Below are 21648 nucleotides of genomic sequence, written 5' to 3' on the forward strand. Positions count from 1 at the left end.
AATATAGGCCTTTCAGGACATTTCACACAATGTTTTACTTTACAAAAAACACGACCACCATCACCGCGGAAGACCCTCGAATATTCACTGGTGTATGAGAACTTGCCTTGGGCTCGGATAAATGAACGCGTCGCGAGGTTTCAGTTTGCAAAACAACAACAGACAGTTCCTCCGGGCTGTGCTCGCAATTACAGAGTCATATACGACAGTTGCCTCCCGGGAAAACGCATTATCTTTCAATTTGGTCCAATTTTCTATAATCAAAAGGCCTTTAAATCCTCAAGGGACGGATAATGTTCGGGTAAAACATGTTTCAGTAATCAGGCCTCTAAGTGCAAACTATGGATCAAACACTGGCGGGTCTAAAAATATTTATTCCCCTGCACTTTAAGCCCACGCCCGGTGGTTATCATTAACAATCATTAACAATTACACTTTGACACTGATGCTGCCAAACAGGGGCTGGATCACATGAATTCATTAAGAATATTAAGATAAAAAATATGCAAGTCAGAGACTGCGTGATTGTCAGAGGTGAGGGTTCAACTCCAACTGTTTTTTTAGACTTGGCAGCAGCCCATGGCCAAGAGGAGAAGGAATTGTACTTGTAAGCAAGAGGGTCATTGGTTCAAATCCAGGTACAGGTCAAGGGCTGGGATGCCCCTGAGCAAGGCAACCAAATCCCCAGGCCCAGCTTACTGGTGTGTAATAAGGATGGGTTAAATACAGAGGTCAAATTCACTATCACTAACTGGTGTGTGTGCAAAAATAACTAGTTAATAACTAGAGAAACTGGTTTCCAGTAATCTGTTAATGCTGTATTTCCTGAAAGAGGCTTCTCGTTAAATTGAGGTTCATCTCTATGATCATAGGCGATTCCTTCACACAAACACACCTTTTTAGCTAGTTATAATTTTGCAGACACACGTACACACTGGTACTGGCAAAGTACAAGGACATTTGGCCTGATGTGTCTTCATAGTAAACTCACATAGACCCTGATCAATAACAACTTCATAGACTTATGATGAGGGAAAATGAGCCACTGTGGATTTCCCTCATGGTGTGTTATCACAACACAGGGACATTCAGTGTCTAACCTTTCTCAATTAGCGTCTAATGATGTTTGCGTGCAGTAAAATAGTGCCGCATCTCAAGAGGACGGAGCCAACCAAGCAATAAAGTTATGGTCCTCACCCTGGAGCTCTGAATGTATTAAACCTTCATAGACGAACAAATGTTGTGCCAGTTTATCATTGAAAAAGGACACATTTCCTCATTGTGTGGGAATAAATATATTCTTGCAATAGGTAGGAATAAGTCAGGTTTTATCGAGGTGATGTGCAGCAGGCAGTATCATGTTGTAATGCTGCTAATCACCACGTGGTGGAGCTGTGTACCAGGTTAAGACAACAGGTGACAGACCGAAGCGGTCGGCACAAATGCCAACTCAACTCAAAGGTCTTTCTTTCTTTCTACGACAGAACTTTACATTAAATGTGTAATATTTGCATTACAGACCAAAACAATGGCTCAGTTACTTCACTTTTATCAATTGCTCTTTAATGAGCTACGTGCTACGGTTTTAAATAAGCAGCTTCTTCACACACTGGCATATTTACATGTGTGTTATATACGGATCTTCTATAATATCATTAAACTCCCATTTAAATAAAGTCAGTGGAGGGAGCAATTGTTTCACACAAAACCACTTCAAAAAAGATATTTTACTGTCTTTGATGTGTTTCTGTAAATTACTTCAGTGTCTCTTTCACCTCCATTCTCACAAATGAGGCAGCTGTGTGAGTGTTTGTTTTGTCTAGTTTGTTTCAACAGCTGTAGTGCAAAGGAAAAAACAAGGAACATGACCTCAGCTCTCCCTTGCACTAAACCACACAAAGCAGGAGTTTCTAATTTTGTTATGAAATAAAAAAAGAATTTGCCTTAAAAGAACAGCGGCCCTGAGGAAAAGTGATCAGTGTGGTTATGAAGGGAGATCAACACTAATGGTGGATGGATGAAAGGTGGCGTGATTGCATTAAATACAGCACCAACACGAAACAGGGGAATGGATTTAGGTTCACATTTGTGCCCGCGTGTCCTCGCATGTTGGTGTGTATGTCTGAAGTGCTCTTCAGGTAATACCTGCACTCTTCATTAAACTCTTCATATGCTTGAGTGGCCACGGAATATCACTCACCTCTTCTTGACCAACAGGATGGCTACCAACACCAGCAGAATAAAGACAAGAACACCCGCACTGATGCCAGCAATCTTTACCACGCGGTCCGTCTGTTTCGCAGGGTCAGGGATGACTTCTGGCTCCTCGGTAGCACCTACAACATAAAAAAAAAACACCCATCATTACTGATGCTCTGACATAATATCATCAACTCTCTTTTTACAGAAATGAGTGATTATTTTGTGGTATTATGGAAAAAAGACAAGTCCATGGACAGATAGATTGAAATAAAGTATTTAAAGGGTCATTGTGTAAGAATTAGTGACATCTAATGGTAAGACTGACAAGACTGACTTTACAAAATTGGAAAAAATGTGCCACAAGATGGTGGCCTCTGTGAAGCAGGACCCTTTCCTAAAAGTCTTATTCTAATTCTACAAAAACACAAAACTCCTTAGTATTATATTTTGTACAAACCGACTTATGAGTAGTACATTTATTTTCTGCCCTCCTAACTGGTACACAGTATAAGTAAGTAGTTTAACATACTGAAAGAGTGAAAATCAAATATGAACAGTTAAAATGATCTTCAAAAACTTTATCTATAGCCCAGTGAGTTTATGTAAATACCTGCATTACATCATAAAAAGATAAGGAGGGAGAATGTCTCTGACCATTCTGCCTCTGTAGTAATAAAACCTAATATACCAATAAACTACACTTCTCCACACTTGTGAAATTCTGCTCACTGCACTGTCTCGGAGCCGTTAAAACAAATAATGTGGAATCTTGGCAGTATTTATGCAACAGTGCGTCACCTCTGGCAGGCAATAAATGCCACCTGACAGCCTCGGGAATTTTGTTTGGTTTCTCTGAATGTGTCTTTCCGAAAAAGCTCTCGCATCACAAAATTGGGGAGCATGACAAGAAGAAAAAAATAATAATCCAGGTGAGCCATTTAATTAGAAAGGTTTAATCACGCCAGGGAAAGAAATCAGACAAATATCATGCAAAGTTGTAAAGCAAAGTCTGACAAATGCTGACAAAAATGTCATGGTAACTGACTTCAAAGTTTTGTATTGCTTGTAGATTTAAAAATTAGGAATAGCACTAAATTCTTCTTTATTGTGATTATGCCGAGTGATATAGAGTGACAGATTATTCATTATTGTTAATCCAGTTATCTTAAATGTGAACACGGTAGGTTTGTACCTGCTTACTGTATTCACAATGCAAATTTAGCATATTAGCATGCTAATATTTGACAAGATGGTGAACATGGTGCTTCTCCCACCGTGTTTGACATTTAGCACTAAACACAAAATAATGTGAGGCAGTTTTATGGTCAACTTACACGTACGTGTTCCTGTTAGAGTTTTGGCAGGTCTGGCTAACAGTTAGCAAAGCAGTGTCTGTCATGGGACGTAGCAAGAGCTGCTAATGATGCTAAAGGACGCTGTAGGTCAAAAATGATCAACAAGGAGAAAAACATAGTTTGACAGCTCATTGTAGTGTTTGAGCTGTATATGAGCTTGCACTAGGGTTGCCAACAATTCTGTAAAATAACGATTTGTTCTGTATTTGAAAGACAAAAGACGTTCCATAATGAAGAGATACGGAACACACTTGGTTTACTTACGTTTGATAATCAAGTTAGTGTAAAACCTGACAGAAAATGACAGATTAGTCCACTTAGGAGCCATGAATGAATTTTATGAATTGTATTTTTCTTTGATCACTGTGATTATTTGAGTTCATGCGCGTCATAATGATTAGATTTATCCATTTTTCTGTTAATATAAGGGGACGAAGTAATGAAGGTTGTGCGAATTGTATGAGGGAAAATAAAATGTTCCTCCTGCTGTCAGGCCCTCCATCTGTCTGTCTGTCATTACTATCCAACAGAGAATGGGCAATTTTAATTGGTCCAAGTCCTGTGTATTGTCGCAAGGGGTGAGGCGGATGCAATGTGTGTAAAGTGCAATATGTAAACAGTATAACCGTTTCTTATTTTCTTATCAGGAAGTTGTCAATCCTAGTATGGGGGGGATTTTGCATAATGCGATGTGACAGGCTGGTGCCCATGCTGCCGCTTGAAAAGAGGAACTTGTGTCACCCACAGCGAAAGCAAAGCGAAGCAATGGACCCAAAATGCAGTGTGGCAACAACGCTTGACGCTGCTCTTGTTCTAAGTGACTGAGAAGCTGAAGAGTTTCAGTTAAAGTAGAACTTGAAATCTGTCAGTTTGAAAAAATCCCAGAGAAATTAATATTTGCAATATTGAATTGTCTCTACATTGTGAAAGGGCAGAAATATAGTATGAGTGGGAGCTGATAATGTTTAACGTGGTTGGGTCAATTCAATTAAAACATAATTTGCCTTTTATTCATTCTGTTGTATCCCCTGACAGTATTGAACTGGAAAACTCTGCTTACTCAGCAACTACTCGTACTCTCTATACTAAATAGAAACAGGACACATTCATAAATAAAAATACATTTTCATTTCATTCATTTATCACACCCTGTATCCTTTCAGTGCATTTCAGATTACTCTTGACATCACACTGTCACTGTAAAAAGCTTTTAAAATGTAGTTTGACAGCAGATGTCGATTGTCTCCACATCAGAGCCTCTGTGTTTTACTTGAAGATAAACTAAATTTTGTCCATAGCAACTCCCTGACTTTGTCTATTTGGAATAAAATCTATAAATGACTGCACACCATAAGAGAATTTAAAGCCTGTTGATCGCGGGTAGGGAGATAACATCTGTTTTCATGCTCCTAAGCTCTTAGTGATCTGATCTCGTAACGCCAGAATAGTTCATGCCGCAGTGTAAGAACATTATCATGCATTATGATAATCCAAATAATCCAACACAAAGACGTGCACAAAACTCAACATAATGCAATACATCTATCCAATAATAATCCACTTCTAATGCTGAATGCCGAAGATAAACCTAATCTCCCTCTTTCTCTTTATCTCGCAGTGTTCGTGACCTTAACACGCTCGAAAATGTTTCTGCCAGTACAATAATTCAAATGAGCACAATCTGCCCCAAATTATTATGCAACATTATTATACAAAAAAAAAAGACACAGCACAGGTGTCAGATTGATGGATGAATCAAGAGCGGCAATTTGTCAGGCAAAGATGCAGCTTCTAAAAGAACGAGGTTGAAATTATTCTGTATTTTTTTAACTCTCAGCAAAATACACACACACAAAAAGGACCAAAACAAACAACCTCCCTCTCAGGAAAGCCTGACTTACCGACCGAGCTCCGAGAACCATTTGTCCTCATAAATCTTCAAAAACAGCTAATAAATCTGTTTCACTTTTATTTAACAAAATGGCTAAATAGTTCCGAGCAAATGGGCATCTTCGTTTTCACTTCATCTTACTAAACAACAACATCAAATAGTTTGGGACTGTTTTCAGCCTCAATATTAATACATATTTAACAATATTCACAGTCCTGCACACATATTCATCGCATGTTCCCATGTCACATTTTATGCTTCATGAATAGACAAATCATACATGAATTATAAATGTATCGCGGATTATAGATTAGATTATTATAAACACCTCGAGGTGACACTATGCACTCTGACAAATAGTGCTTTACCTGTAGATGTCACATTGAATGGGCTGTATACTGTATGTCTTTAATGTCACCTACAGGATTAGACCAATAAAAAAAAAAAACTGGCAGATATTAACTTGTATATATAACATAAAAGTGGTAAAGAAATTTACAATTTACTCTATATCTTGATCTAAATTCATAACAAAAAGGGATAAACAGCTGTTACTTAGGTTCTTCTATCATTTTTAAATATAAATAGTATTAGCGTCAAACATTGAGTATCAAAGAGGTTTCATTAAGCTATACTGTTAATGAATACTCTTAAAACTAATTCTTGGTCAGTACCTTTTAGGGCTGCAATGATTATTTGATTATTAATCGATGACTAAAATTAATCGGCAACTATTTTTTAATTGATTAATGACATTTTTCAGTTTCTTAAATGTGAATATTTCCGGGTTTCATTCAAAAACATCATCATTTTGAGGTTTTTCAACAGTTTCTGACCAAACGATTACTCGACAGATTACTCAATTATGGAAGTAACCGTTAGTTACAGCTCTAAAAGCTTTCAAGGTTTATTCACCATCGTGTCAACAGCCATGTGCGACACACAAATGGCCAAAAAACATTTGGTAATTTCATGAGGAGGCGAAACCAAACAAAACATAATAAAAACAAAATGTAAAAGGTTCGGAGACCAACCCCCATGATGGGGCTCTTAATGTCTGTGTAGATTATCCAGGTCAGTACACCAACAATCGTAACACACCCACACACACACAAAAAACACCCTGAGGCAACAATGACCATACACAATACTCCAGATGACCTAATAGGAATATCACCACTTAATCCTCCATGCACACACACACACACACACAGAGAGTAAGAGGAAAGGACGTCAACCTCTCTGTCCATAACTGTGCCTTTCCTCCTGTTATTAAAGAAAAAAATCTTAAATCCTTTCCAAAGTCTTTCAGCTCCACTCAGACCCCCTAAGGCTACAGAGAGTGCCATCTCTCTCTGCAGTGAAGACACTACCTGTTGTAATAACTACAAAACACCAGCAGCCGTTGAAATATCCTTATACATACATATATATATATATACATATATATATATATATATACATACATATATATATACATATATATGTATATACATACATATTATATACTGTATATATTTATATAATGACTCTAGGGACAAAAGCTTGTCCCATTTTCTTTTTTTTTTTAGGGCGAAATGATTGAACCAACCACCATTCAACTGATTTCCTATTAGCATCTGGACGGTATCACCTAAGGCACGAGAGAAAAAACTCTTCCTACCCAGGGTGATTACAGGCTTTATATCCTCCTTTGTGAGTCCAACTGAAAGTGATGATGATGCTTCATATAGCTGGATTTAGCCAAAAATAACTAGAGATAGTGTCATAAATGGCTTACAATGTTTAGGCAGTAAGGTTTTAATTGCAGTGTCCTGTGTCACTGCAGTAATCTGCTCTGCTGCTGTCGTTTCACACAAACTGACACGACAGACTAATTTACTCTGACGCTTCTTCACCACAAAACCTGCCTGAATAACAACGTGTCAGTAAGGAAACGGTCGTGTGAACAAAAGCTGCTTGTTGGACACCAAACTCTGCCCAAGTCCATCGACTATTCCACGAGTAAAGACCTATGGACTCAACTTTAGCGGCATGGTGTCCAGCCGTAATGAATGACAGCAACAGCTGACTAATGTCTATCTGAAAGGTCTGGTGTGTAACATATAGGAGGGTTTATAGTCAGAAATTGAAAATACTACCCATGATTATGTGCATACAGGTGTAGAACTGCCTAAAATATAAGTCTTGTTTGGTCTTTGTAGCCTTAGAATAAGTCTTTTAATGGATTTTAGGGAAAGGCATTGGTTTACAGAGGCCGCCATCTTGTGCCGACTTGTTTCTACAGCAGCACGGAGGCATTTTGAAGTGAAAGTTTGCTACTCAAACGAGGTATAACAACATTTCTTTCTGCCGTCACCTTAACCCAGTCCCCCCATTGTTCCCTGGCACACTTGGGGAAAGAAAGGAGTGAGCAGAAGAGTCCTTTGTTGGTTATAATCTCAACAGTCTTACCGTCCAGTTCTATATTGGGAGCATAATAAACATTTTAGTGTCCTCTGTGTTAGGGTTTACGCTACACAACTACTCAACTGTATGACACTGTCCTTGTCATTGAAAACATAGTAATGTGTTTTTTATTTTTATCCTTGTTCTTACTCCATGCAGCTAAACTCTGACCCATGAGCCACGTTTCTAAACATATTTCCTGAAAACACAGTGTGTGTGTGTGTGTGGTCGTGTTTGAGGTTGCCCGTGGATTAACTCCGCGCACCATTTAAAACCACTCTGATAATCTATAACCATATGGCTACAAAACAACAGCATTAGACTCTCTGTGACTCACATGTGCAGAAAAAACACACAGGAGATAAACATTTTCTCTATGCAATTAAAATATTATCATCTCTAAAACTATTAACATGGAAAAACACACTGACATCACACCCACATCAACGCATATTCAAGGCACTAATAAGATTATTAACACCGACTATATCTCATAATCTGTAATGTGACTCATAACAAAAACACAAAAATAAATAGGAGATAAAAATAATCACTGGAGATAAAACATAGTTGACCAAACCGTGTGTTCTCACCTTTAGTAGCGAGCCTCAGACACTGCGTCTTACTTTCCTGGAGAAAAAAACCAAAACAAAACAAAGATACAACAAGGTTAATAACTCCACACATAACACACTCAAACCAAATGAATGGGACTTTTATGTATCGACTGTGGAAAAAAAGTATTGACTTACCCGCTCTGTGCTGCTCACAGCTTGAAGATAGATGTTGTAGTTCTTCCTCGGAGCCAGCGGAGGATTCCAGAATCCCTGTGGATTAAAAACCAGAGATAATCAGCTTTATATAAGGTGAAAATATAGGCACTGATATACTGTAACCTCTGCTACAGAGCTTAAAGATGTTTTCTGCCCCTAGAAAACATTTTTATTTCCTTTGTGGTTTACAAGTTTATTTATTTTTTGTAATAGATTAATTTTGCATCATAAATATATTTTTTTTATCGTTAACTACATATTGTTCCATATCAACACAGACACTTTTATTTTGAAATTCTGTGAAATATCCGTCATTGCGGTATCAAATTTGGTGATACAATTTTAAGCTCATATGAACAACTTCTCATTTTTAAAGCTTTTGCCTTGACCAGTCCCCTACTGGCTAGACTACAGTAGATGCTCGGTGGCCCCCCAAGGTCATTTGAGTTTGAGGCCCCTAGTCCCACATAATAAATATTACATTTTGGTCAGTGGCTGGGAAACTCAGCTTAGCAAAGACAATCCTAAAACCCAAAACTGTGCCCACTTTCACGTCAGCGGGTCTTTTAATTGGCCAGACTGTAGCTATACCTTGAGAGGCCACCTTAAGTACTGCCATGTTGTCTTAATTATCTACTTGTCTATTAGTTTTCTTATGTATTCTTATGTGCTATGTTTTCATTCTGTCCTGATTGTTGTTTGTTTGCTTGCCCAGGGACTGCAGATGCAAATGAGCTATTAGCTAACTCTGGAACAGTTGATAAAATTGTCGGTTGTCCCTGTTAAATAAACAATAAACTGAACTTGTTTGAATCATGAAAATCTGGCATGTGTGTCTGTTCTCTGTGAGCGTTAAGAGAAAAATACTGTTGTTAGACTGTACTACATAAATTATACTGTTATATACTGTATACAAATTGGTGGCTTCTGTGATTAAATTCAAAATTTTGGTTTGATTTCCCTCGAATTTCACATGATTTTCACTGCACATATAAAAGTAATCTTGCCTGGTAAGTCTTGTTGTCTCCCACGGTGAAAGGCAGCGGCTCAGGCAGGTTGCTGGGGGACAGCTGGGCGGCATAGTAATATGGAGATCCACCACTAGAGGCGCTGTGGTATGAAACTGGAACCTGGGGGAAATAATTTGTTAAGAGAAAAGAAAGCGAATGGGAATGAAAAAGTTAATTCCTTCAAAAGAAAAGCGCTCGCTTTGATTAGCAATTCAGAAGTCCACGGATAAAAATAATGACTAAATTAATTAAAAAAACAGTGAATTCTGTTTTTAAAAGAATCTTTTTTTTTCCCCCCCAGTGGATATGTTTGCGAGCCAATACATACATACATACATTATAAATAGACTTAAAAGGCAGGGCTTGTTACATTTGTGTACAAACGGATTATTAATCACCTCGTAACAGTCGGAGGAAGCTTGGCGCCGGGTCCGTTGGGGATTCACTTCCTCCACCACAATCTGGTACGCGCTGTAGACAAGTAGACAGTGTAAAATAAAATACTCATCGATAATAATAAACATCATATAAGTCTAATTTCAAACTTTCCATGTCACTCCAAGAAAACAGAACAATAGCAGTGACAATCCACATATGGCCAATATGTTTATTTTATGCATTAATGATTTAATTTTAAAAATGTGACATTTCTTCTATATAAATCTGTACTTTAATTACATACAGGCTCCATAAATACTCCTATTACCTGATAGGTGCTCCCTTGGCCTGGGCAGGTTTGAGCAGGACAGTGATGGTTGTCGCAGTTTCATTCAGAAAAGCTTCAGCGGCATCATACTCGTCAATCATCGGTGCTGGAGAACAAAAATCAGTAGTGGTATTAATCAACATGCATCACCTTTAGGGCTGCTGCTGCTAACGATTATTTTCACAATCCATTAATCTGTGGATTATTTTCTCGATTAAATGATTAGTTGTTTGGTCCGAAAAATGTCAGAAAATGTGGAAAAATGTTGATCAAACCAGGAAATCATGATGTTCTCAAATGTCTTGTTTTGTCCACAAACCAAAATGATTCAGTTTTAATGATTTCTTTGTTATATATAAGATACCAGACAATATTAACATTTATAAAGCTGAAAAATCTGAGAAACTAGTTTGGATTATTGATAAAAACCTAAAAACTATTAATTGATTATCAAAATAGTGATTCATTTAGATGAATCGAATAATCCTTGCAGCCCTTATCACCGTAACTTTTTATCTAAATGATGAATCTTAACAAATACTGTATATTTGGGATTAACTATTAAAGTTTCTACCTGAAATGTTTGTCGACACGTTCAGCGTGGTCGCCGGACCGAATCCTTTGGAGGTGGACGCTCGTATAGAGAGGTGGTATGTGACGCCCGGGTGGAGCTGGGGAAACAGGTGGTAGGTGGCGTTTGAAGGCAGAGACACCGTGAGTCCCGGCCGCTGCAGAGGCACCGAGGGGTCAAATGAACGCACGCCGCTGTAGCTGATCTGAGGCGTTGCAGAGAGAGCGAGAGAAAAGAAAAAGTGGATCAGATTTCCACCATGAAGACGCCTACAGTACAACAGCTTCTCACTCCTGCCAGCATCTCCACGACGTACCTCATACTGTGTGATGATTCCGTTGGGTTCAGCCGGTTCCTTCCAGTAGAGAAGAATTCTGTCTTCATATGGAGTGGCTTTTAGCGACTGACTGGGAACTGGACCTGGAACTGTCAACACACACACACACACACACACACACACACACACACAGAGACAAAAATTATACAGTGCTAATGAAATTAACAGTTAAAAACCTGTGCTCAAAATGAAAAGCTCCCACACAAATACAAACACAGATCATATCACTGCTCTGTGTGCTACTCAGAATTTGTTTTTTTTAAACGTTTGGTTTTTATATTTTTATTCCACTTCCCAACTGTACCTGATGTCATAAATCCACATTACAAACATTTACTCTTTAAATAAAGTGTTGAATAGAAACAGCAAGTTTGTGGTTTTGAGTGTTGTTTCTCTTACCAGTCTTGTATAAAGTGCCTTAAAGGATACTTTATACTTAGTTAAAGTATTAAAGTCTATGACATTCACTGCACTTAAGTATCAAAAGTAATTTTCTGATATAAAATGTACTTAAGTTTTATAAGTAAAAGTATTTAAAAAGTGAGAGGTAAGGAATGAGCCATGGTGGCTCAGTGGTAGGGTGAGTTGTTGTGGGTTCAATTCCTGGCTCTGCTAGTCTTTGTGTCCATGAGCAAGACACTTAACCCCATGTTGCAGTGGGTGAATGGGTGAAACCTGTAGTGTAAAGCAGCTCATCAAGACTAGAAAAGCTCTATATAAATACAGACCATTACCAACTCTTGGTTCTGATTTTATTTTATTTGGTAGCAATAAGTAACAAAGACAGTTAGAGGAAATGTAGTGTAGTAAAAGTAAAATGTTGCGAGAAATATAAACAACAAATAACATATCAGCACTGCGCGTACCATCCTCATCAGTCTGAATGACGGTCTCGTCGCTCTCTTTGCGTCCCTCCGGGTTTGTGAGAATCATCTTCAGACTGACGTTGGTGTAGGGCGGCAGATTTCCCACCAGGTGCCGTGGAGCTAAAAGGGGGGGAAAGGACAATCAAACAATAAAACAATTGCTTGTTTTAGCACAAAACCAATCAAAATCACTCATGTACGTCATTTAGGGTTTAGATAGATAACAATTCCATCAATGTGTCATGAATTCCTATAATATACTGATGATATTATGATAGAATCATGTGGCTGCTATGACAAATAAATTGCTTCTGCTAATCCCACTGAGGAATTAACTTTTCCATTTAGCACTTGTTTGTAATGGTATGTTATTTACTAGTCATTGCTCATGTGCAGTACTTTCTGAAAACCATTAGGACGATTTGGGGGAAAATATCTAATTGTGGTTTTCCTGCCACATATTGCAAATGTGATTAGATTTACAAAATATTTCGTATTTAATAGATTTAAAAAAAAAGATGTGGTCTCATGTCACCAACATTAACAAATATTAACCACTCTCTAATGCAAGGATGCAAAGTAGGTTTTTATATAAGAAAATAACCTTTAACCAACGGTGCAGTATAATCCCTGAGTCAGATGCACTGTATGATGAAGTATTTCTTATTGCTGCCTTAGAGATTTGCTGATTGTGTTGTTTCAAGTTGCTACTTCGATGTATAAAGCACTACAGAAATTTTATAACACACCCATATTCAGTAAATGAAATGATTGCAACTAAGACTTGTGAACAGCGCTGAGTATTACCTTTAGGGTCCATGTCCAAGCAGTCGGCCTTGCTGCGGTTGCTGGCCGTCATATAATGGTAACAGATGGTGACGTTGAAGGTGTGACAGCGAGTGATGTTGTAGCCCAGCGACTCCCAGTCCACGGCGATCAGGCGAGACCTGGTCTCGGCAATCTTCAGCCTCTTTGGCGTCCGCATCGGTTCTGTAGAAACAGGGAGAAGACCACAGGGGCGCGGTGTGGAGGTTAATAGCTTCCGTGCACTGTCCATATAGAGCAAATTTAACTGCACTGGATCCTCAAAAAAAAAAGAAAGATTAAAAAGCACAGAGTCAACAGTTTCCACTCGACCGAGCTCATCTCTGCAAACCAACTACTTCTCCATGAGGCAAATTGTAGATCAGTCATCTTAAATGTGTAATCAGAACTGTTATTGTCAATATAATCCTCTCTCCTGCTGACCTGAGGCTTTAATTACCTTGACTGGCTCATTTAACTGTATCAATAACACAGAGACCCCCCACCCTCCTTCACACAACCACAGTGACTCCAGGATATACATCCAGGGATTCAGTAAATCACTGTTCCCCAACCATTCAACTGTACTGTACGCGTGGACAACCTTAGATAGAGAAGAAGCTCTTTTTGGCAACTCCATCTACCCAGAGGCTAGTGAAAGCAATTATCTTTACCAGCCAATCAATCGTGAGAGCTACGGGAACCACTTTCTCCAGGCTGGACAGATATCATTCAATCAAGACTGGCTGCCATTACTCCACAGGAACGTACCACTCCCATCTACTAATCACACAGCACTTACCACTTGATCTACAAGATTTAAAGAGCACCGTATGCATATGTGTCGCGGTCTTAAGACTCAGCAATTATCGACGGCATGTTCCGGCTGCGGCACGTTTCTGTTTCAATTTTGGCGGAACATAGTTTATACGGTATATTATTTCACTTGGCATCATGTGGAATTGATGGTAAATTGCCCGAGACGTGCCCGAGGTGATTCACAGAGCCACGGCACTGTGTTCAAATACTGTTTATTAACGTGTGTGTCAAGTGTATGAGTGTATGTAGAACTGTTAAATGGCTAAAGAAGTGGCACATTTCAAAACGCTTAACGCAACTGTGTGTATATGTATATATATATATATATATATATATATATATATATATATATATACACATATATGTATATGTGCATGCTTCACTATACACAGACTGTAAAAATGTCAATAAAAATCAACAAAAGCATTTTAGCTGAGTCATGTTTTGGGCTGTTTATTTCTTCTTTTTTGGGGAATTATGTCTTTGAAATGACTCGGCACAAATGTGTTGTTAACGGCTTCATACGTTCATAAATGGTCTAAAATGATTAGATATTCAAGTTGTTGTATCGGACATAAAAAAAGTGGTATCGTCTCATCCCTAATGAGTATACAGTGTTTTTAAATGGATGTTCCCGGGAAGATTTTGAAATACTGGAGTATACACGTGTACTGTTGCTGTAAACATGAGATAGCTTTGTATTTTAACAGTGGACAAGGAAATAGGTAATCATGAGAGAAAAAAAAACATAAAGCCAGCACCTAATATGCCTTCGTTTACTCTGACACTTATCTTTCACTTTGGCTCTGGACATAACCAGGAAACAAGCACAGATTTCATTAAAATGTCCTGTTTGCTGTTTCTGGTCCAAAACAAGGCTTTATTGAAGAATGATCATCATTTTTATCATGTGATGATGTTCTGCCTCTGTCTCACAGTAATCTCCCCCCTCTGCTTCCTCATGTCCTTCCTAGGCTGCCTTAATAAAAAAGCTAATCTTAAGCACAGGTGCAAGTCTCTACCCAAACCGCTTCTTCTTCTTCTTCTTCTCTCATTTTCTTGCTCAGAGGAGACAACACAAGGACACAAACTTGTCGCTTGTTCTGACAGCCCATTATCTGCCTGTCACTCACACGCACGCACACACACACACACACACACACACACACACGGGCTTTAGGTTGTGACCGAATTAAGATTGAATCTGGGCACAGCATGTATGGGTGTTCATGTGTGTGTGTGTGTGTGAGAGAGAGAGTGCTAGCCTTAATAAAACTTCTGTCAATAAAGATGCATTGTCAAGGGCAACTGCACACACACACACACACACACAGTGACTGAGGTGTACGCTGAATACAAATACACCGAGGTAAGTCATTTCAATGTAAATTACTCACTAATAAAGAGACATATTGAGGGGGAAAAAAAGCAGGTGGGAGAAAGGTTGTGACAGGTACGTGTCTGTTGAGCTGCAGAGAAAATGTTATTGCTCAACTCAACTGTGTGTGTGTGTTAATAGCTGAAGGGTCAGAGCATTTCATTTTCCCCCTCAACCTGTTATTAAATGGTTGACATTTAAATAGAGTGAGAGGGAGACCTGATGCTGCTTTCACTGCCCGTCGTTTCTCTCCCCACACTTATCTTGGTCCCTCTCTCTGTGTCTCTGTGTCTCAGCCTGTTCAAATCAATACTTCATGATCCTCATCATAAACCTGGCTATAAGGACAACACACATATACACACACACGTAAGGGCAATCTGATGAAGTGCATTGATTTCAGGGTCTTTAGATGCTAAGAGTGCTTCATAGTGATTGTCCTCAAAGTGGAATTAAAAACAAATATATGACTCGCTGTCTGAAAGAGAGAAGCGAGGAGAGAAAGAAAGAAACTGGGGGTGGAGGAAGAGAGGTAACGAGAGCAGAGAGTGAAAATTGGAATGAGAGAGAGAGAGATGACTGAGAGGAGGAATGGGAAAAGACGATAACTAGTTTGGAGCGGGGCCAGAGTCAAAGCGGGACCCGGTCCAAACGGTAAACCACAGAGGCTGCCTTGTCCTTTTACTCCCTCCTCCGCTGGTTGGACGGACAAACGGCGGGATTCATGTTGGAACTAAAAAGGCTTTGTTCTCCACAGATGGAGCTTTGAAAACAATAACAATACCAATAAACACCAACAATAACATGGAGGACGGCGAGCTTCATATCAGCACAATCCAGAGGCTGGAAATTAAAGAGCGGCGAAACAAAAGGAAAAAGGAAATAAAAACTAAATTAAATAAAAAAAACAACAGCAACTCCCTCATGATGAAGCATTAGGAGGAGCCATGAAATGTACAGTACAAAGACGAGAGTGGAGGAAGGAGGGAGTCTTAAGAGAAGGAAAGGAAAGGAGGAGGAAAGGGTTGACGGGAAATGCAGCTAAATCCAAGTTAATCTGTCCAATTAGTCCCTGGTAATCCTTCCACTGTCACAAGGAAGACAAATTAAACTCAGTCTATTCTCTCTCTTTCTCGTTCAAGCAGATTTAAGACCATGAAAGACATAAATTTAGGCCGGACCATGTTTTCAATTTGCACTTGCAAGTTGAAAACATTTTACCTCTGATCTACCTTATTGTGAAATCAATAAACTCAAAAACTGTCTCGTGGAACGTCAAGAAATCCTATCGTCATAATTCAGAGTGGGGGGGGGGGGGGGGGGTGAGAGATGTTTGAAATCAAGATGCGGTGCACACGAAAACAACATCGAACCTGTGACTGATCAAACAGAGATATGTTTCAAAGAAAGGTCGGGGAAAAAGAGGTGTAGTATGCACACTTCAGAGGATCTGAGAAGAAAACATCTTTAAAAACAATGTGTTGACAGGATTTTAAAGGCAAAAAAAGAGGATGTTCCATATTTTTTTAATGGTAAAGATGCTTTGAAAAGACTAAAACTTAAAAAAAAGGTGTTTCTTAATACTTTTCTCGCCGCTCTGTGCTCCCTACGCTCCTACCTAGGATGTAAATCTTTAATATTAAGTAAATAAGGGTAATGGAGCGTCATCATGGAGTAACCTCTGGACACTGTAGGTTTTTACCAAGTGTTACCCGGGGGTAAGCGAAGCACTCATGGCGGACTATTTTAATAGATGAATGAATACAAATGTGGTTGTGTTTACAGTAGCAGGACGGTGTGTGGGACTGACCTGAAACCTTCTCAGAGCTGCAGTTGCAGACGTAGTGAAACAGTCTGAATCAAAACGACGCCATTTTGGCGCTGTTCAAATCCACAGACGTATAGACTGGGCAACTTCTTGGCTTTTTTATTAAATACAAAGTGAAGATGGTGGATGGAGTTGCAAGTTGGTCAGTGTGTTTGAGCTTGTATTTCTTACACATCTTTAGGGTCTTTTCTGACATAAACACTGACCTTTTTCAAGACCAGTAGTCCTCATTGAGGCCAAAACCTGGACCTAATGAGGCAGAACCTCATGTTTGAGGAACTGGTAAGGTTAGGGCCAAGATTTGAATTGTGGTTATGGTTAAGTTTAGAGATAACGCTTTGTTTAGGCTGTCAAAGCGGGTTAGGGTTAGCCCCTAAGAAGAATAGCTGCGCACACCTGTGTGTGAGTGTGTGTGTGTGTGTGTCTAACTCGGCGAGACCAAGAGGTTTCCAGCTGAAAATTCAGTATTTGGATTAAAAGCTACTTCATCACCTTCTTCTGTCACTCTCTCTCTCTCACACACACACACACACACACACACACACACTCACAAACTCTTCACTTCAAGTTGATTATTTTTCACCCTTTCGACAAGAGCAATAAATCACCACAGATGAAAAATCGAGAAGAGTGGGAGCGAGCGAGAGAGAGAGAGAGAGAGAGAGGGGGTGGGGGGGGGGGGGGGACAGAGGGAGCATGAGAAAAAAGAAGTGACATAAAAAGAGAAAGAGAAGAGTAAGAGTAAAAAAGAAACGAGGAGATGAGATGAAATGCTACCTCCTAACACATTAATTGCTCTGCAGTGTGTGATTTTTCTGCTTGGCATTTTATCAAACTTTATTGGTTTTTAATTAAACAGTGTTTAGCGTGGTGATAGATTGGGTTCACGTCTGGCGATTGTGCAGCCCCCACCCCCCCCTTTTTCTTTTTTTTTACTGCATTAGTGAGAGTGTGTGCATTGAATTTTCCTCATTGCATTGTGTTGAACTAAGTGTTCAGTAGACTACAGGTGGTGAGATCAGACCAAATTAAACCACACAGGGGGAAAAAAAGCAAAGGAATCATTTCCATTTAAATAACTTTCCTAACCCGTGTGTGCCAGACTAACAACTCTGTGTGGCCAATACATTTACTTAACATAATGTTGAATTACCCTTTTTAAACATGCCAAAAAATGAGCAGGGTGGCACGATTCTGCACATTTCTGGTGTAAATATCCATAGAACCCTTTTTCAAACACGCAGATTTAGGAGAACTAGATCGATTGGGTGTGGGTGCAGTGGGTCCTCTAACCCCAAAAATCCTTGGCGTCCATTTTGATAGTGCCGAGTGCAAATCCCGAGTTCAGCTTCTTTCAACTGAAGTGAAGGCCGAACTCCCTCTCAAAGTTTTAGAGCGACTGATCCATGCTTTTAAAACATCTTGACTGGATTATTGTAATTCTCTGTATGCTGGCTTAGACCAGTCATCTGTCCAGCAACTCAAGCGAACCTGCATCACACCTGTGTGATTGTGTTCTCTCCACTGGCCTCGTATTTGTTTTATTTTAAAATATGTGAAGCTCTTAATGGTTTGGCATCATCTTATCCTTCACCTTCACACCCCATCCCGAGCTCTCAGGTGTGATAACAGGTTACTTTTAGATGTACTCAAAACCCGACTAAAAACCTGATCAAGCTTTTCCTGTGGCTGCCCCCAAACTATGGAACGATTTACCCATTGAAAATTAAATCTGGCCCCACCATTGAACATTTTGAATGACTTTTAAAGAACCACGTCTTCTCCTTGGCCCTTACTTCAGGATGAGAATAGTCACTTCTATCTAGATTTTTACCATTTTATTATTTTACTCTTTTACTGATGTTACTTTACTAATGTTTTTATTTGTGTTGTTATGCCTTTTACTTTGAATTTTTTATCCAATTTGTGATATGTTTTAGTCAGTGCTGGGTACTGACGAATAATTTACAATCCAGTATCGATATCTGGACATTCCTGAATTCCGGAACAATAATTTAGTTTGATACCAACTTTACTAAATCTGCTTTAAGACGTTTTAACATGACAATACAATTATTTTTAGCCTGGTCGTCTTCTTGCAGTTCAAACCAGGAGCAAATGTCCTTTTCTCATATTTTCATATTGATTTTGAGATTTGAAATGTTCTCAGTATTAGAGAGTTCGATATCAAGCCCTAGTTTTAATGGAAACGTGTTCGCTCTGGAAGATTGATTGAAGAGAGATTTACATGGTGTTATTCCTTTTCTCGTTCGAAACCAGCAGACAAAAGTCATTCACACATAAAGAGATAAAATGAATAATTTGATGTAATTGACTCAACTCAGGAGCCTCGTCCCCCGCTATCACAACACTAGAACAATGACTTAACATCTTTAACACAAATGTGTGCCCTGCGCTTGTGGCGAGAAGATTAATTTCCTCTTCCTGTCAAACAGGAAACAGTTCAATACACGAGTCGGCTGAACAAGTCTATGACTTCCTCTTTGTCAGCAAACACACACACACACACGTTGGCAGACATCAGTCAAGCCCCCGTGGTTATGAGTTTTCATCTTTCTTTTTATTCCTATTCTTCAGTTTCATCAGCGCCTCAGCCCCGATTCACCCGTTTCTTTGTTTTCCAGCCTTATTGTTTTTCATCATCTCTCCTTTATTCTGTTTCTCATTCATGCTCACTGCCTCTTTCTCTCCCTCTCATATCAACTCTCCCCGGCTTGCTCCGTCTCTCCCCCCTTAGGCGAGCCGTGTTTATATTTCAGTCGTTTATTTCTACAAATGTCAGACAGTGTTTCTGCCCTTCGTCTATTGATCCACAGAGGGAGAGAAAGAGGTGCAGGAGGGAGAGGCAAAGGGTGGCGGGTGGGGGTGGGGGAAGGCAGTGACAGGAAACGAGGTAGAAAAGAGGGGAGATACAGTGAAAGGAACAGGAGACAGGAGAGGAAAATATGAAAAGTGGAGTTGAGGTGGGGGGGGGGGGGAGAGAGGATGATAAGGAAGGTGGAAAGAGCATCCAGTATTTTAATCACTCGTTCCCTCAGATCAGTGAGCAACCACTGACTGGCTCAGGCTCTCCCCTCCTTCCTTCCTTCCTTCCTTCCTTCCTTCTCCAGCTCTATCCCTTCGCCGCATGTATCCACTGAGCTCACAGTATAAATATCACTCCCCCTTGACTAAAATATAGATACCAAGATAAAAAGAACATCAGTAGATTGACAGATCAATAGACAATCACACAGGCTGAGGAGGAAAAAAAAGAAGAAGCTGTGTACACAAAGTTTTCCACATTACACACCATTGGATACATAACTTTAAAAAAAAATAAAGCAATCTAAATACAGTTTATACACTGATATATTTTACATACACACACACATATATATATATATATATATATATATGTATATATTATACTTGATGGCTTTTCAAATGACATTCAATCAGTAGAAGTGAACTTGAAGATTTTCTCAGCTATCCTCTGGTCGTTACAAACCAAGATTACATGACTCCATGATACTCGTGTGTGTGTCGGCGGCCTACCTGCACATTTGGTCCTGGTGATGAGCGGTGGTCCGGCTTTGCCCGTCCCTCCTTCTCCTGGTCTGGTGAGCAAGACTCGGATCTCGTACTCGGTGTCCGGGTCCAGATGCCACAGCTTATAATTGGGGGAGTTCACGGCGTGAGTCTCGATCCAGCTGCCTGATGTCATACGGTACTCCACCTAAAGATGAGGAGGATCGAATACTTCATTTTATAGATGTGAAAATGAGCAGTAGCTTTTAGAATTCACCCGAGAATTCTGAATGTAAGAGTTAAAAGGTGTGTAGGAACCTATTGAAACTGAAGTAGTTATTATTATTATTTTTATTTTCCCATGCCCCAATTTTTGGGACTGCATTAATCCTGGTTTTTAATTTATTTTCTTTAGCAAAAATTGAATAAACTACCCATAAGTATTTTTTTATAAGTGTATAAGCACTGTAAAATAAACATGTGTGTATTTATTATTATTATTCATAGCCTTACAATTAGCTTTTTATTTCATCCTTAGCTTTTTCATCAATTAGCTTTTTATTTAACATCCTTAGTGGCATACAAGGCCACTGTAGTTCCCACTTATAGTAAAATGAAGTAATGAGAGAGTCCTACAGTACATTTTCTGGGCATTAGACGTCATTAATCTTACACCCTGGATATACTATTCACTTTACCATGATTAGATATTGTTCAATCAATTTTCGATATTGGCTTTCTTGCCACAAGTCAGATTTAAAGTTTGATACAACTGTCCTTTAATTGGATTAAAGTATAAAGAGTAAAACTGCACAGTTTTAATTATCACCAACACTTAGATTTGGTTATTAGAAACTTAAGATTGACACTGGAAGGATCAACAAACCAGGAAGCACTAAAAAAAATTGTACTCCAACCAGGTATGTCTATAATGAAATGCTTAAAGCCGCTCTCCGCCTCAAGCAGAACTTTACCTCCTTCAGGATAATGGGTCCATCTCCAAATATGGAGTTGGCGTTGAGCTGGATCAGTAGGTACGTCGGGCCGACGCCGAGCAGCTGGGGCGGGGCGATGGGGTGTGGAGGCTCTAAAGGGGAGAAGAAAACAATGACCGGGGTCATAAAATATG

General features: G+C 39.3%; 1 protein-coding gene across 9 annotated transcripts in view; it reads right to left on the reverse strand.

The window, feature by feature from the left end:
- The window catches only part of ptprk (protein tyrosine phosphatase receptor type K), a 115339-nt gene that overhangs the window by 20780 nt on the left and 72911 nt on the right, over nt 1-21648 (reverse strand). For all 9 annotated transcript variants that reach the window (XM_058613077.1, XM_058613080.1, XM_058613079.1 and 6 more), the window contains exons 10-21: nt 21494-21606; nt 20547-20727; nt 12967-13149; nt 12160-12279; nt 11273-11382; nt 10960-11161; nt 10386-10491; nt 10078-10150; nt 9677-9799; nt 8649-8723; nt 8490-8526; nt 2201-2336 (exon numbers count right to left, since the gene is read on the reverse strand). In XM_058613077.1, coding sequence (XP_058469060.1) covers nt 2201-2336; nt 8490-8526; nt 8649-8723; nt 9677-9799; nt 10078-10150; nt 10386-10491; nt 10960-11161; nt 11273-11382; nt 12160-12279; nt 12967-13149; nt 20547-20727; nt 21494-21606 — 1459 coding nt within the window. The remainder of the gene's footprint in view (nt 1-2200; nt 2337-8489; nt 8527-8648; nt 8724-9676; nt 9800-10077; nt 10151-10385; nt 10492-10959; nt 11162-11272; nt 11383-12159; nt 12280-12966; nt 13150-20546; nt 20728-21493; nt 21607-21648) is intronic.

This window comes from Solea solea, chromosome 17 (assembly GCF_958295425.1).
Source record: "Solea solea chromosome 17, fSolSol10.1, whole genome shotgun sequence".
Classification (NCBI taxonomy): domain Eukaryota; kingdom Metazoa; phylum Chordata; class Actinopteri; order Pleuronectiformes; family Soleidae; genus Solea; species Solea solea.